General features: G+C 38.3%; 1 protein-coding gene across 2 annotated transcripts in view; it reads left to right on the forward strand.

Moving 5' to 3' along the window:
- The window catches only part of LOC5571092 (T-box transcription factor TBX1-A), a 92,423-nt gene that overhangs the window by 46,694 nt on the left and 31,755 nt on the right, over positions 1-13,974 (forward strand). For both annotated transcript variants that reach the window (XM_021850999.1, XM_021851000.1), the window contains exons 3-5: positions 10,717-11,305; positions 11,824-11,980; positions 12,164-12,349. In XM_021850999.1, the coding sequence (XP_021706691.1) occupies positions 10,717-11,305; positions 11,824-11,980; positions 12,164-12,349 (932 nt within the window). The remainder of the gene's footprint in view (positions 1-10,716; positions 11,306-11,823; positions 11,981-12,163; positions 12,350-13,974) is intronic.

The raw sequence follows: 13,974 nt of genomic DNA on the forward strand, positions 1-13,974 counted from the left end.
TTTTCTTTCAACTAAGATCACTAACTGCTGTGTATGTGGCAGGGCATAGATGATGGGAGGTTCCTTCCGGGCGGGGATCAACTCTGACTGCGATCTCATAGAGGGCGTCGCGTTTCAGTCCCAACACCGTTGGTCAACTGTCAAACAATTAATCTATCTTCATTTATGGCGAGTACCCTGCATGGATGAAAAATGTGTCTTGGTTACGCTCGATAATTCAAAACGAAAACAGTGGGAGTTGCTGGTGCACTAATGATTTGATAAATCATTTCTTGGTTTGGAGAGATTGAATTGATGAGGTGACGATGAATTTAGGTCGCATTTAAAGCACAATCACAGATAAATGGACGTAACACTACTCAGCTGAGCATGTTTCATTCGTTTAATGATAATTTTGAATTGTATTTAAACTTTACAGCCCTTCTTAGCCGAGTGGTTAGAGTCCGCGGCTACGAAGCAAAGCCATGCTGAAGGTGTCTGGGTTCGATTCCCGGTCGGTCCAGGAAATTTCCTTGACTTCCCTGGGCATAGAGTATCATCGTACCTGCCACACGATATACGAATGCAAAATTGGCAACTAAGGCAAAAAAGCTCTTAGTTAATAAATATGAAAGTGCTAAAAAGAACACTACGCTGAGTAGCCGACTCTGTCCCAGTGGGGAGGTTAATGCCAAGAAGAAGAAGAAGGAAATGAGCCTCCCAAGAGAAGCTTGGATATTCATCTGTAAGGGTGCCTAAGTAGCACGCACTGCAGAGACAAAACACACCTTGTTAATTTGTAAGAGACATTCTACATAACTTCTGCGCTCTTTTTGTATGAAACGTTAAACTATGAAGGACATGCACATCTTTTTTTCTTTCATAGTGGGCAAAGTGGAGTCCGAAACGCATATTTTTAAATATGTTGTCACACAACAAAACAAATTCTTAATTTGACCCGACGGACTTTTCTGTAACGTATTCCAAAAATGCATGTGATCGTCATGTCATCGCTAATTAACATGCTTTTCAATGTTTTATTACATCATGTGTGCTCTATACTGCCCATAACTGCATAACAGTCACATTCGACATTTTTGACAAAATGGAGTTAATACACACTCAGTTGAGCTCGGCAAATTTTCATTCTTTTGCCGAGATCCTCACAGCCGAACGGTCAGCAACTCAGATTTAGCTGATATGTCAGCAAAAAATCAAGTTTGGTTATAGCAGCACCCTCGGGTGCCGCTGACATCAAACGTCACTTCTGCTGAGATGTCAGCAAACGAACTTTAACCGAGATTTGCACAGCTGAGATCGGCATTCTGATTTAAGAGTGTACCATGTAGAGTCATCTAATGATAAATACTTTCGATCAACTTAATGAAATCTGTGAGATTGTTCTAGAAAATTCGAAAAAAATACCAAGTTGTTTTGTCACATTGGCAATTATAACCGCATGAGCCTCGTAATGTAATAGCAATGAAATTTCTATCAGAATTATTTTCTGACTATTTACCTAGTATATGATATGAGTTGTACAAAATATCAGCCTCAAATAAGCATTTTTGAGTTCCTGGTAATTTATTGAAATTTTAGTTTCCTCCTATACTGCAATGAAATGCACACTTGGTATTCCATTTACTCAGTGCCTACTTTTGTCGAATGTTACTGACAAAGTGTTACAACACTTTCCCAACCTTTTGTAGCAGCGGCCCCCTTTGAAGTTCTTCAAACAACCCGCGGACCCCCAAAAATGAATGCTTTTTAAAGCAATGCTCATGCAGACCTGCCAAAGATTTCATAAATAATTGGTACTTTGCAGGTGCACCAAACAATTAGGTTTGTAATTCTTTAACAGTCGACTCTCCACATCTCTCTACATCTTGATATCTTTCCTTATGTCGATAATTTTTTCTGTCCCTTCATTCTGCATTCATATTTACTCTCCACATTTCGATATCCTCCTTATCTTGATATCTCCCTATCTCGATGTGATTTTCGTTCCCGATTTTCTCTCCGTATATCGATATGCCCATTATCAAAGGTTACTAGACTTGATTTTAGGGATTCAAAACAATTTTCGAAGACGAAATGACATCTGTTAGTATTAATTTTTCCTGGTAACGGAGCGATTTTTAATCTAGTATTCATCAAAAAATCGTTTTATGTTGTCGATTGTATCATAAAGATTTTGTTATGATTATTTGGATTAGATCAGAGAATTGTGATTATTATTTATCTTTATTTGAGAGGCTTGGAGAGTTCGCAACTTGAAAGAATTATGATTTGAAACAATAGCCTACCAAATATTATTTCAACTGTACGGTAAAGAACATCCATAATTATGCAGAGCATAGGATAAAGAACAAATAGGATACCTTCATAATTCTCTTTGACATTTGAGGTTTTCTCGACAAAATACCTGAAACTCAGCAGTGAGGTATATTTTTTAATGCACACAATGTTGCAAAATGTTATACCACACACTCAGTTGAGCTCGGCAAATTTTCATTCTTTTGCCGAGATCCGCACAGCCGAACGGTCAGCAACTCAGATTTAGCTGATATGTCAGCATAAAATCAAGTTTGGTTATAGCAGCACCCTCGGGTGCCGCTGACATCAAACGTCACTTCTGCTGAGATGTCAGCAAAGGACCTTAAACGAGATTTGCACAGCTGAGATCGGCATTCTGATTTAAGAGTGCAGTAGCTTTAAAATATCTCTTGATGAAGTAAGATAAAAAGTGTGGGGAATAAGTAATAAGGATAAGGATAAGTAACCTACAGGATTTCATTGATTGTCTCGTGTTTCAAAAGATCTGGAAAATATCACAAATCCAAGAAAAAACATATTTTAAAATATATGTTTTGGTATCCATCAGCACCAGTGATGTATTGATATTTCAAGATTCATTGTGATTGGCTTCTTAGGAGCAACTTGACGTAGGATGAATTCGTTGAAAATTTCTGCAAGAACTCTCTGAAAAATATGTCAGATATCCGTCATTTTTTCACAGAAATGTACTTAGGTATGATCAGTATTGCAAATGTCAACCGAAAACCTCACTAAAAAATCTTAAGATAGAATCCACGAGTGTTTAGAATAGAAACAGTGAAGGATTCAAAATTTATTTAATCCAACCGACTATTTTATAGTGTACAGAGGAATTTTGTGAAGATCTCCCCAGGAATTATGCCAAATCACAATTGGCTAGGATTTAGCTGCAATTATTCCAAAAAAATCTTATTGCTACCTTTAGAAAACATAAACTTATTATTTGATGCATTTGAAAACTACAACTCGGTGATAATGGTTTTATGCTACTAAGTGAATAATTTCTTACATTACACACTTAAATTATTTTACGGATTCCTGTAAAATCTCAACAGCTGAACTGTTCGGTGAAATATATTAGCGGAGTACGGTAAATTTTTACAGTATTCGGTGAAATAAATTAACGGAGTACGGTAATTTTTTACAGTATTCGGTGAAAAATCACCGGAATCCGTAAAATTTCGACGGAATTACGGTGTTTTACTTCACCGAACTGTTCAGATTACGGTGAAATTCACCGTAAGAGCTTAGTGTGTATACACTTATTCTTACATTATACACTTATAGCTTCGCGGACCCTCTGATTAGTCATCACGGCCCCCTGGGGGTCCGCGGACCACCGCTTGAGAAATCCTGGATTAGATGTTGAAGAGGGCATACCATATGAAACAGTAGGGGAACTGGGGGTAATTTTCCCATGTTAAGGAAAACAGCGGTTTTAGATGTGAAAAACATTACATTAAGCTCTTTTTTAATAATGATTGGATAAACAAACATGTTTTCTATTAAGGTGAAGATGAATCGAAGCCAAACTTCAAATTTTCAAGAGCACGGATCTGGAGAACCAAACATCCGTTTAAGCTGAAAACTTAATCGATTGGTCACTAGCTGGTGGTGACCAATCGATTAAGTTTTCAGCTTAAACGGATGTTTGGTTCTCCAGATCCGTGCTCTTGAAAATTTGAAGTTTGGCTTCGATTCATCTTCACCTTAAATAGTAGAAACAGCTGTCCATTTTAGCTTTTCTGGGCTTTATAAATCATTTTTTTAAAAATGCTTGCCTAACTGCATATGTACTGTTTTGCGGGGTAAAACGCCCCGCTTGAGTTCGGTGTTACTCGCTCTGTGAAAGTTCGCACACAATCATGCTGGCTTATATGTTACACACATCCGGGGGTTTGTTCAGATGTTATTGTTCAATATTAGTATACATGTTGATGCGAAAACTGTACATTTGTAAGGTTTCAATTTGCGCATAACTTCAAAGTGGCATTACGTTTGGTAGAATTTGAATTCAAACGGCTGTTTTGGTGTTATGAAATAGGGGTGGGCGTTTTGCCCCACGAGTTGATTGAAGTTTAAGTTCTCCAATAAGCTTTTTAAGGACACATTCAACATAGTTTTTGCATCTAATACAAACTATGACAGTGCGTAGTGCACAAGTTGGCTCTCATCGACAGTTCCGAAATTTAGTTATTTATCGACCTAAAAAATTTCCTTGAATATCGCAAAAAATTGCAACGAAAAACGATTTTATACGTTTCTTACGAGAAGAAGAACATAAAAATATATGAAGAGAAGCATTTTTATCCATAGGGTGAATCCCTATGGGCGAATTACCCCCAGTTCCCCTATTACTTAAAACATCCTTCCTTGTGACTAACGTCCCCTATGGGAACGGCTTGGCGTGTTGTTCGAATAACTCTGCCAAAGCCAGACTGTCTTGGTAGTGTTATTCGAACAACAAGCCGTTCCCATAGGGGACGTTAGCCACAAGGCAGGAAGTTTCAAGTAATACTGTTTCATATGGTATGCATGCCCTCTTCAACATCTAATCCAATTTCTCTCGCCGTTTTCTTACGGAACCTATCCATCTAGTTTTCATTGCTTTCTTCTCCTTGCTCCCTATCACTTTGAGCAAAACAGACCGACATGCCGGCTAAAACAAATTAAATACCTTGACATTTCTTCTATGCAAATGACAGACCCGTGTATAGAGCTTAGTGACATTTGAACACACGTAGACTAGCATACGCTCGTCATACACAGTTTGTTTATGTTTTCCTCAAAGAAACTTGCACACGCTTTCCAGACTCATCAAAATGCATATGGAAATATTACCCAATTTGAAAGATTTATACACGGATTCTGGGTGTTTTTCGAGACAGAGTGCATATTGTTTTCCTCTAAGGTTCACAACTACATCTACACTAGGGCACCCATACCATCGGGCGTGAAAACCACTATGCATCGCATTTCCACCGATGTAAACAAATGCAAACACGAACCTGTCACATGAAAAGGTCTATTAATTCCACCACGCATCAGATTAAAAAAATATTTTAAACGGTTAATTTTAAAATAACATTCATTATCACGTGTTATTCCGTTCAAACGTTGAATGTTGAATATATAATGTGATCAAAAGTTGGTTAAAAGGAGAAAGATAACCGACTCCTGTCTTTTCTAGGCAACATGAACAGCGCCGCTCTGGTGAGTCAAAAGCCAACTAATATGCAACGTTCTCCTAGTGACCACCAGATGATGAGGTGTTCTTTTATGACATTCACGCTTGAAAACAGGTACACAGCTCAAACGAGGATGTCCGATATTGCCAATCATCTCTAAATGGCATAAAATATGAGAAAAAGAAAAATGAAAACAGCACATGAACATTTTTTAGTATGTATAAAAATTACTCAAATTTTGTGTTAGTCCAGAAGAGCCTGATGTTATGTGAGTCGAACCCTCTTCTGTGTAACACTTTTTCAGCGTGATTGTTTTGATTTCTTCCACTTTTTGTTTTTTGATTGCACGATGATTCAAATTCAGCTGAATATAATGTCTAAAATAAGTTCAAACACATTAAGGTTAAGTTGCAATTGACTGTCACTTCCTGGAAATTTAATGACTATAGCAGTGAAATATTTCAACCAACACGCCTTTCAAAATCCACATATTTGGAATATTAGTCTGACTGTTATATGTTTTCAATCATCAATGACAGAATGTTTTGATTCATTGTACATTTCCAAGGAACTATTGCTGGCTTTGTATGGTTGAACGCGATTTAATATAATGAAGTAAATGTAAAACTATGTAATTGGGCTTAAGCTTGGATAACTTTAAATCCCATAAAATGAACGTGCAGCTGTATTGGACAGCATGTACAACCCAAACTTTTGCACGATACACCATACTGAGGGGTGAACCCAAAGTTTTGCACGATGACTTGAATGACTGTTTTATTGATTTTGAATAGTTTTCAGATTTTTTCGCAAAAATTTCAGGAGCGCCCTTCAAAGAATATAAGATTACGGTTTTAATGACACCTTGTTTTAAAATTTTGGTCGATCCAATGCTGAGGAAATTAGATAAGTTTTTTCAGTGTGTTTTTTTTTGAAAAAAACTTTTAGTAAAAATTTAGTATACAACATTCAATTTTTTTTTTTTTTTGAAAATAACATATGAAGTAAGCATAACTCTTTTCCTTTCGAATGCGGCTTAGAGAGTTTCAATTGGACGTGTAGTCCCAGAGATATGGACTGAACCCTTTGTATGTTTTTTTGGGGGTGAACCCAAACTGATGCACGGGAGTGTACAAATGCTTGTAAAAATCATTTCATGGTATGTCGTTATGTCACAGACAGGAACTCTGATTCGCTCGCTTATTCCATTTATTTCATTATATACATATTATAACTGATGCATTATAACAACTGTCGTAAACAAAAAGTTGTGAGCAAAAGGTGCATTGGCATGGGTTGATTGAAATCTTCCATTGACTGTTAGACCCACATAATAAACATTTCTCCCTTTCTCCTATCATGTTTTCCCGTATTCTGAGGCTTCTTTACTGAGAATGAATTTACTTAAGTGATTTAATTCCCAGACAACCAAAATATACGTATAACGAAATCACCTGAAGGTTTCACTTATAAGATGTCACGAAAAGGCTTTCTAAGTACAAAAGTGGAGGCGATATGCGTGAATATATTATGTGATGAATAATAGCATACAATGCGAGTGCATAAATTTTCTACCGAACTAACCTGTGATATTATGCGACTTAACTTTGACAACTACTGAAAAACTAAACATTGCAACACCTACACGTTAATGCTTCCAGTGGACGGTTAATGTCCTTTGAAGGAAGCACCACACTAGACAACGGACAAGCATGCAACGCCCAGTGGCACAATCGGAAAACATTCCTGACGAAAAGTTTTTCCGGACTGAAGCGGGAATCGAACCCACACTCCTTGACACGAGTGGTTAAATGCTTGGTAACACTAACCGCACGGTCACGAAGCCCACTTGGATTGCAATTGGATTAAATAGACAAATTGATGTGAGGTTTTGTGGAAAAGTTACACGTCTTCTCAGTGAGAATCGAACTCAAAACTCCTTGATCTCTAGTTAGGGCGCGTTACCCCTACGCCATGAGAGGACTCATGGAACCAGAAGTTAACCTGAATTTGATTTCAGCTCAATAATCTCGTGGACCTGTTTCGCAAAGTGCACCACTTTCGGAAGAATTAGATGCCCATCCAAACACAACGCTCTCTATTTATATCCAATGCCTAGCCCGAGAGCGCATTATTTTTTAGGTATTGAAATAACGAATTCAGGTTAACTTCTGCGTCCATGAGTCCTCACACCGTCCTTCGTTGCTCTGATCAATCTGGTGAGCTTCCCGGGAAAGCTGTTCTCGTCCATGATTTTCCATAGCTCTACGCGGTCGATACTATCGTATGCCGCCTTGAAATCGATGAACAAATGGTGCGTAGGGACCTGGTACTCACGGCATTTCTGGAGGATTTGCCGCACGGAAAAAATCTGGTCCGTTGTCGAGCGGCCGTCGATGAAACCTGCTTGATAACTTCCCACGAACTCGTTTGCTATAGGTGATAGACGACGGAAGAGAATCTGGGATAGCACTTTATAGGCGGCGTTTAGGATGGTGATTGCACGATAATTTTCACACTCCAGTTTGTCGCCCTTTTTGTAGATAGGGCATATAACGCCTTGCTTCCACTCCTCCGGTAGCTGTTCCGTTTCCCAGATTCTGACTATCAGCCGATGCAGACAAGCGGCCAACCTGTCCGGGCCCATCTTGATGAGTTCGGCTCCGATACCATCCTTGCCAGCGGCCTTGTCGTTCTTGAGCTGTTGAATGGCATCCTTAACTTCCCCCATCGTGGGAGCTGGTTGGTTTCCACTGTCCGCTGTGCTGACGTAGCCATCGCCTTCGCTGTCCTGACCTTCTGTGCCTGTGTTCTCTGCGCCATTCAGGTGTTCATCGTAGTGCTGCTTCCACCTTTCGATCACCTCGCGTCCGTCCGTCAAGATGCTCCCATCCTTATCCCGGCACATCTCAGCTCGCGGCACGAAGCCTTTGCGGGATGTGTTGAGCTTCTCATAGAACTTCCGCGTTTCTTGAGAACGGTACAGCAACTCCATCTCTTGGCATTCCACCTCTTCCAGGCGGCGCTTTTTGTCCCGGAATAGGCGGGTTTGCAGCATTGCAGCCCGCGCTGCATTCTTCTCCTCTTTAACCTCCTGGCACTCCTCGTCGAACCAATCGTTTCTTGAGCTCCGTTCCACATATCCGACAACGCTTTCGGCAGCGTCATTAATGGCTAGTATATGTAATGTTTATGTCTATGTAAAAAAAAATTAGTAGTTTTCTTGAAATCGCTATAAAAACCGTTTGTTCGAAATATGAGTCATATTCGAAATTTGCGAAAAAAAAAGGTACCATTTTGTCTCAAATTCCGAACAGATTCAAATAACTTACACTAGGACGAGTTAGTTGACTTGAAATATGCCATCAAATTTCCAAGAAATGGCAGTCTCAAATAAACTCATTTTTAATGTGGTGAAATCGATTCCATACCCTGGGAGTTGCAATGATTCTCAAGTTACACGTCAGTAAAACCAACTCAGATGAATATATCAGCGAAATTATTCATTTGTATTCTACTTGAATATTTTTTACAACTTAATAAATTGAGTCAAGATTTTTGGAATATGAGGTATAATGAATAAAAGCCGATAACTCGTTATTTTTATCATCAACCCGGTCGGACCTGGTGTAGTGGTTAGAACACACGCCTCTCACGCCGAGGACCTGGGATCAAATCCCATCCCCGAAATAGTCACTAAAAAAAAATTCAGTGACGACTTCCTTCGGGAGGGAAGTAAAGCCGTTGGTCCCGAGATGAACTAGCCCAGTGCTAAAAATCTCGTTAATAAAGATAGAAAAAAAACATCAACCCAAAAATTTACAGTTACCCAAGTAACCAATTAGCACTCTTATTCGATCTACATGTCAATATAGTTCTGTTTTACGGCTAACATTAGCCTTTATTAGCCGTTTGCTATACCTATATGCACAAAAAGGGGAATTTGCGTGCTAGTGGTTACTTGGGTACACTTTTCCAAAGAAATGAAATATTTCAAAAATATAAACTGATATATGCCTCTAAGATGCATACGAAGTCACCGTAAGCCTGAAATGTTTGGAATATGAGTCGAAACGATACTGTTTTATAAGCAGTAATACTTATCGTAATATCACAAGGAGCTCCCAAAAACATTTTTTTTTTTCTAGAGATGTCTTTCCAGATTCTTTGAAAAATCAAGCTCTTAATTCGTGATTTTTGTTTGGTAACATTTTGCTCTCACGGGCTAGTTTTGTTCTTTTTCTGATTCCTGTTTGGTCATCTATTCAAGCATAAAGGATTCTAGAGTACCGTAAAACGGGGTAACTTTGATAGTTTTTTCGAAGAAAACTTCAATATTTTTGCATGCTGTTTCAAACATTTACAATTAATATTTTTAAAACAAGTACTGACATCCTAGCTATCGATTGCACTTGATAGATTGCCAAAAGATTTATTCTGAATGGATAGATAATTTTTCATATAATCGAAAGTCGGTTTTCTGTTTTGGGGTAACTTTGATAATAGAGTATAAATCGAACAAGATTGAATGAATCACGGAACATTTATAGGGCGTTGCATACCTCTAGGCGTTTAACGCTATATGGAAATTTCTGATTTAGATTACAAAAATGGTCCCAGTTTGTAAAAATGGTTATCGCTAAGAGATTTGAGACTGAATTCATGTTCTACTATAACTAGGCTGTCATGGGTAAGTGACGAACTCATTATGACTTTATCAAATAGTGGTCGTAAAACAGAGTGTTTGTAAGCGTTTCAAAAATGCTAAAATCTTGTAAATTTTTAATATTAGCATAAAAATCCTCAAATGTACTCTATTTCAACGAAAATAGCTTTGACATGCAGTGTCATACTAATACTTTTTACTTTTGCATTCATTTTCCTTAACTGATTGACAGAAACTTCGATATTTCGTTTACTATGTTGGGGGTCTCGCACTATCAAAGTTACCCGCATTATCAAAGTTACCCCGTTTTACGGTACCTATTTTATGAAACTCAGTCGCTACCAACTCTGTTTTCTACTTAAATTGATTATTTATTCTACTAAGGTCGACCTTTTGTCCCATCTTATTGTATCGCAATACCAGAAAACTAATCAACGGATGTTAAATTTTTGTTGTGTGATTAATTTTTGTTATAAAATTCAATCTTTAAAATTATATCCAAATCCTCAGCTTTAATCGAATACTTTTACTTTCTTGCTATTTCAGCGTGTTTACAAAATGCAAACAAAGCTCAGTACAACCCTCTGGAGCAAGTCGAGCAGCTCAGCATCAATTGTGATAGTGATAGTCTTCATAGTGGTAGTCATTTAACAAGCAGTACTAGTACCAATAACAACAACAACAATAATAATAATACCTTAAATAGCAATAAGAACTTCATCAGCGATGCCGACAATAGACCCTCGAGTAAAACGAACACCAGTATTAGCAGTAGCGGTGAGGGTGGAGGGGGAGGAAGTGCTGCAAGTGCAAGTGATGGCCGTACAAGCCCTAACTGCAGCAACACGATCACCAGCAAATCGCTTTCGAGCGGTGGCAAAAAATCAAACAGCATCGATGGCACGGACAAACCTTATCATCCATCGCTAGCCGCCGTAATGGTGATGCTCGAGGGGAAGCATCTGTGGGACAAATTCCACGAGCAGGGGACGGAGATGATTGTCACCAAGGCCGGCCGGCGAATGTTTCCCACCTTTCAGGTGAAGGTGGTCGGACTGGAGCTGACGGCGGAGTATCTTATGATAATGGACTTTGTACCGCTGGACGATAAGCGGTATCGGTATGCTTTCCACACGTAAGTTTCAAATGATTTGAACGATTATTAAGTTTCGTGTAAGTAGCTTGGAATGAATGAATATATCGTTTATAGAGAGGCACGACTTGAGCTGCAGATATCTGCGATAACTTATCTGAGAGATTGTAAACCGAATACATGAAAACAACAATGTTTGTTGATCGTACAAGCGCACAAAGCAGTTACATATTTCTGCCTGAGTCATGTTGATGTTTCCTATTTTGAAATGACTACTTCCTAATTGTAACCTTCTCTTTTAGGAGGTAAACGTGTTGTATTATCAGTCAAAATAGGAAGAATATTATGAGTCTGATTAATTTCCTTATGCCGTTGAAAACTTTGTACAAAATAGAAAATATGCTTATATTGTTGTCCATATTCGCTGAGCGGTAAGAGTTTCCTTAGTTACTGACTTTTGTTACGTGCGTTAATTTCAAGAGTTGGTCTAGATTACACATTTTAACTGTCTACAAATTTGTGTCCCAACTACGTTACTTAAATTATTATTATTTTTTCAGCTCCAGCTGGGTGGTAGCCGGAAAAGCGGATCCCATCTCGCCTCCCCGAATAAGCGTCCATCAAGACTCGCCGGCAACTGGGGCCACATGGATGAAACAAACAATCTCGTTCGACAAATTGAAACTGACCAACAATCAATTAGACGATAACGGACACGTAAGTCCAACGTTAAGTATACAAAAACATAAATGCGTCTAGCAGTACGTTACACTCTAACTTGATGTTTGATATTTCATCAAACTCGTATAAACAGACCAATTAGCACCGCACTTATCACCTCAATTTTGTTCGCACCCTCCTGGTCGGGTCGAACCTTTTTCTCCGCTTTTCCTCCTTCAGATCATCCTCAACTCCATGCATCGGTATCAGCCGCGCCTTCATGTCTGCCACTTCTCTCGAAGCAGTGCCGTCAATAACAACAACCACCGGGGCCCAATCAAAACCGAGAAGGACATGCTGACATACCGGACGTTCGTATTTCCGGAGACATCGTTTACCGCGGTCACGGCCTATCAAAACCAACGGGTAAGTTAAAATTTACGGATCGGTACACAAATTGGGCTGATTTGGGGTTGAAAACCTGTTTTTGAAATTCACGCAAGCCTAAGGGATAGGGTGGCCCAAAATAGCAGTTTGTCAGAAATTTTGGAGGCTTCAATAGTTACACCGTTTAGATTAAAAAATATCCGATTTTTATGATCAATATCAAACAATCATTTCAAGTTCTTGAAAACTTTGTATAGCCTATTACTTTTATATTATTTGTGGACCTTTTCCAATCACGGAACAATCTTTCACTGTATGTTTTTTTACCGACATTTTGCACACGCTTTTTTAGTACTTAAAACTATGACTCAGCATCAAAAGTGGGTATCAAACTTTATGCTAATAAAACTATTTACCTATTGCCCTTGTTTCATAAACTTTTATAAGAAAAAAAAACTTTGCCGAAGACATCATTACCCTAATTTGATGCAATTTAGAGTTATTTGAGATTGACAGAGAGCAGAGAGGTGACTTTCGTAGTAGTTTTTTGCTGAACAAGGGTCGCTATTCGTGATCGGTGATCGGACCCCCCCACTATGGGCGGTTTCCATACAGACTTGCGGCCAAAAATATGTTTTTCATCTCCTGTCGTATTTATGAGTTTTGTGATACAAATTTGATGTTTTATTTTCAAAAACAAGTTTTTGAGACTAACTTTTGAATAGGGCCTATAGCGAAATAATAAGTTTTGTTACTGATTATGCATATAAGCCATTTATGCGATTAACGTTTTGCAAACCATTAAAAATATAAGAACTTACATAGAAATGATGATATGAATGATTGAGCGTAATTCAGTTATTCTCTGGATTAGTTTTTAGTTGTTTTAATAGAAAATGGTTGAAATATTAAAAAAAAAAAAATCAAACAGCCCTAAATTAAAAAAGTGCAAATTTGTGCAGCTAAATTCTTCACCATCCTTTAGTTTACATTCCACAATACCCTTGGAAATAATTTTTAGCCTGGGATAAATTGGGTCAAAAAAGTATGGGCTGTGTAAAGTTTCGATAAAGAATCAAATATATTTTTTCCAGCGCACGCCCCGCATTTTTCCGACCTAAAGTACGAATTTTAAATTCATTTTATTTTTCAACGGTTGCTATTTGAATAAGCTTCCGGACAGTGTATAAAGATCTGTATAGAATATTACGATTATATAGTATATCGTATTCAATGTGTACCTTGTGTTGGCACTGAATTCTTTATTTTTCTTAAAAACTCTAACTTTAAAATACAGTATCAGGAATATCTTAATGGAAATGTTCACTATGGAATCATGTATTGTGCTCTGCAAGATAAATCCACGTAATGCGATTATCTGAAAATGTCGATATCCCGTCGCAGCGATAATAAAAATCTCCAAATGCTTCAGATTTAGCGAATTTGAAACATTTGCGACCATGAAGAACGAAAAAATCCAAGCCTACTTGAATTTTGACGTTGCGTTTGAATTGCGCGCATATCTTCTGCGCGTTACCACCGCCGCTGGATGTGGATTTAAAATGAGCGCCGCAATACAAGAAAAACCTATCAGAACAAGTCATGTTTTTGAATATTGGCCACCTGATCGCCCATAGTGCCCCCTGCTCGCCTCTCGTGGTGAT

Source organism: Aedes aegypti, chromosome 3 (assembly GCF_002204515.2).
Source record: "Aedes aegypti strain LVP_AGWG chromosome 3, AaegL5.0 Primary Assembly, whole genome shotgun sequence".
Classification (NCBI taxonomy): domain Eukaryota; kingdom Metazoa; phylum Arthropoda; class Insecta; order Diptera; family Culicidae; genus Aedes; species Aedes aegypti.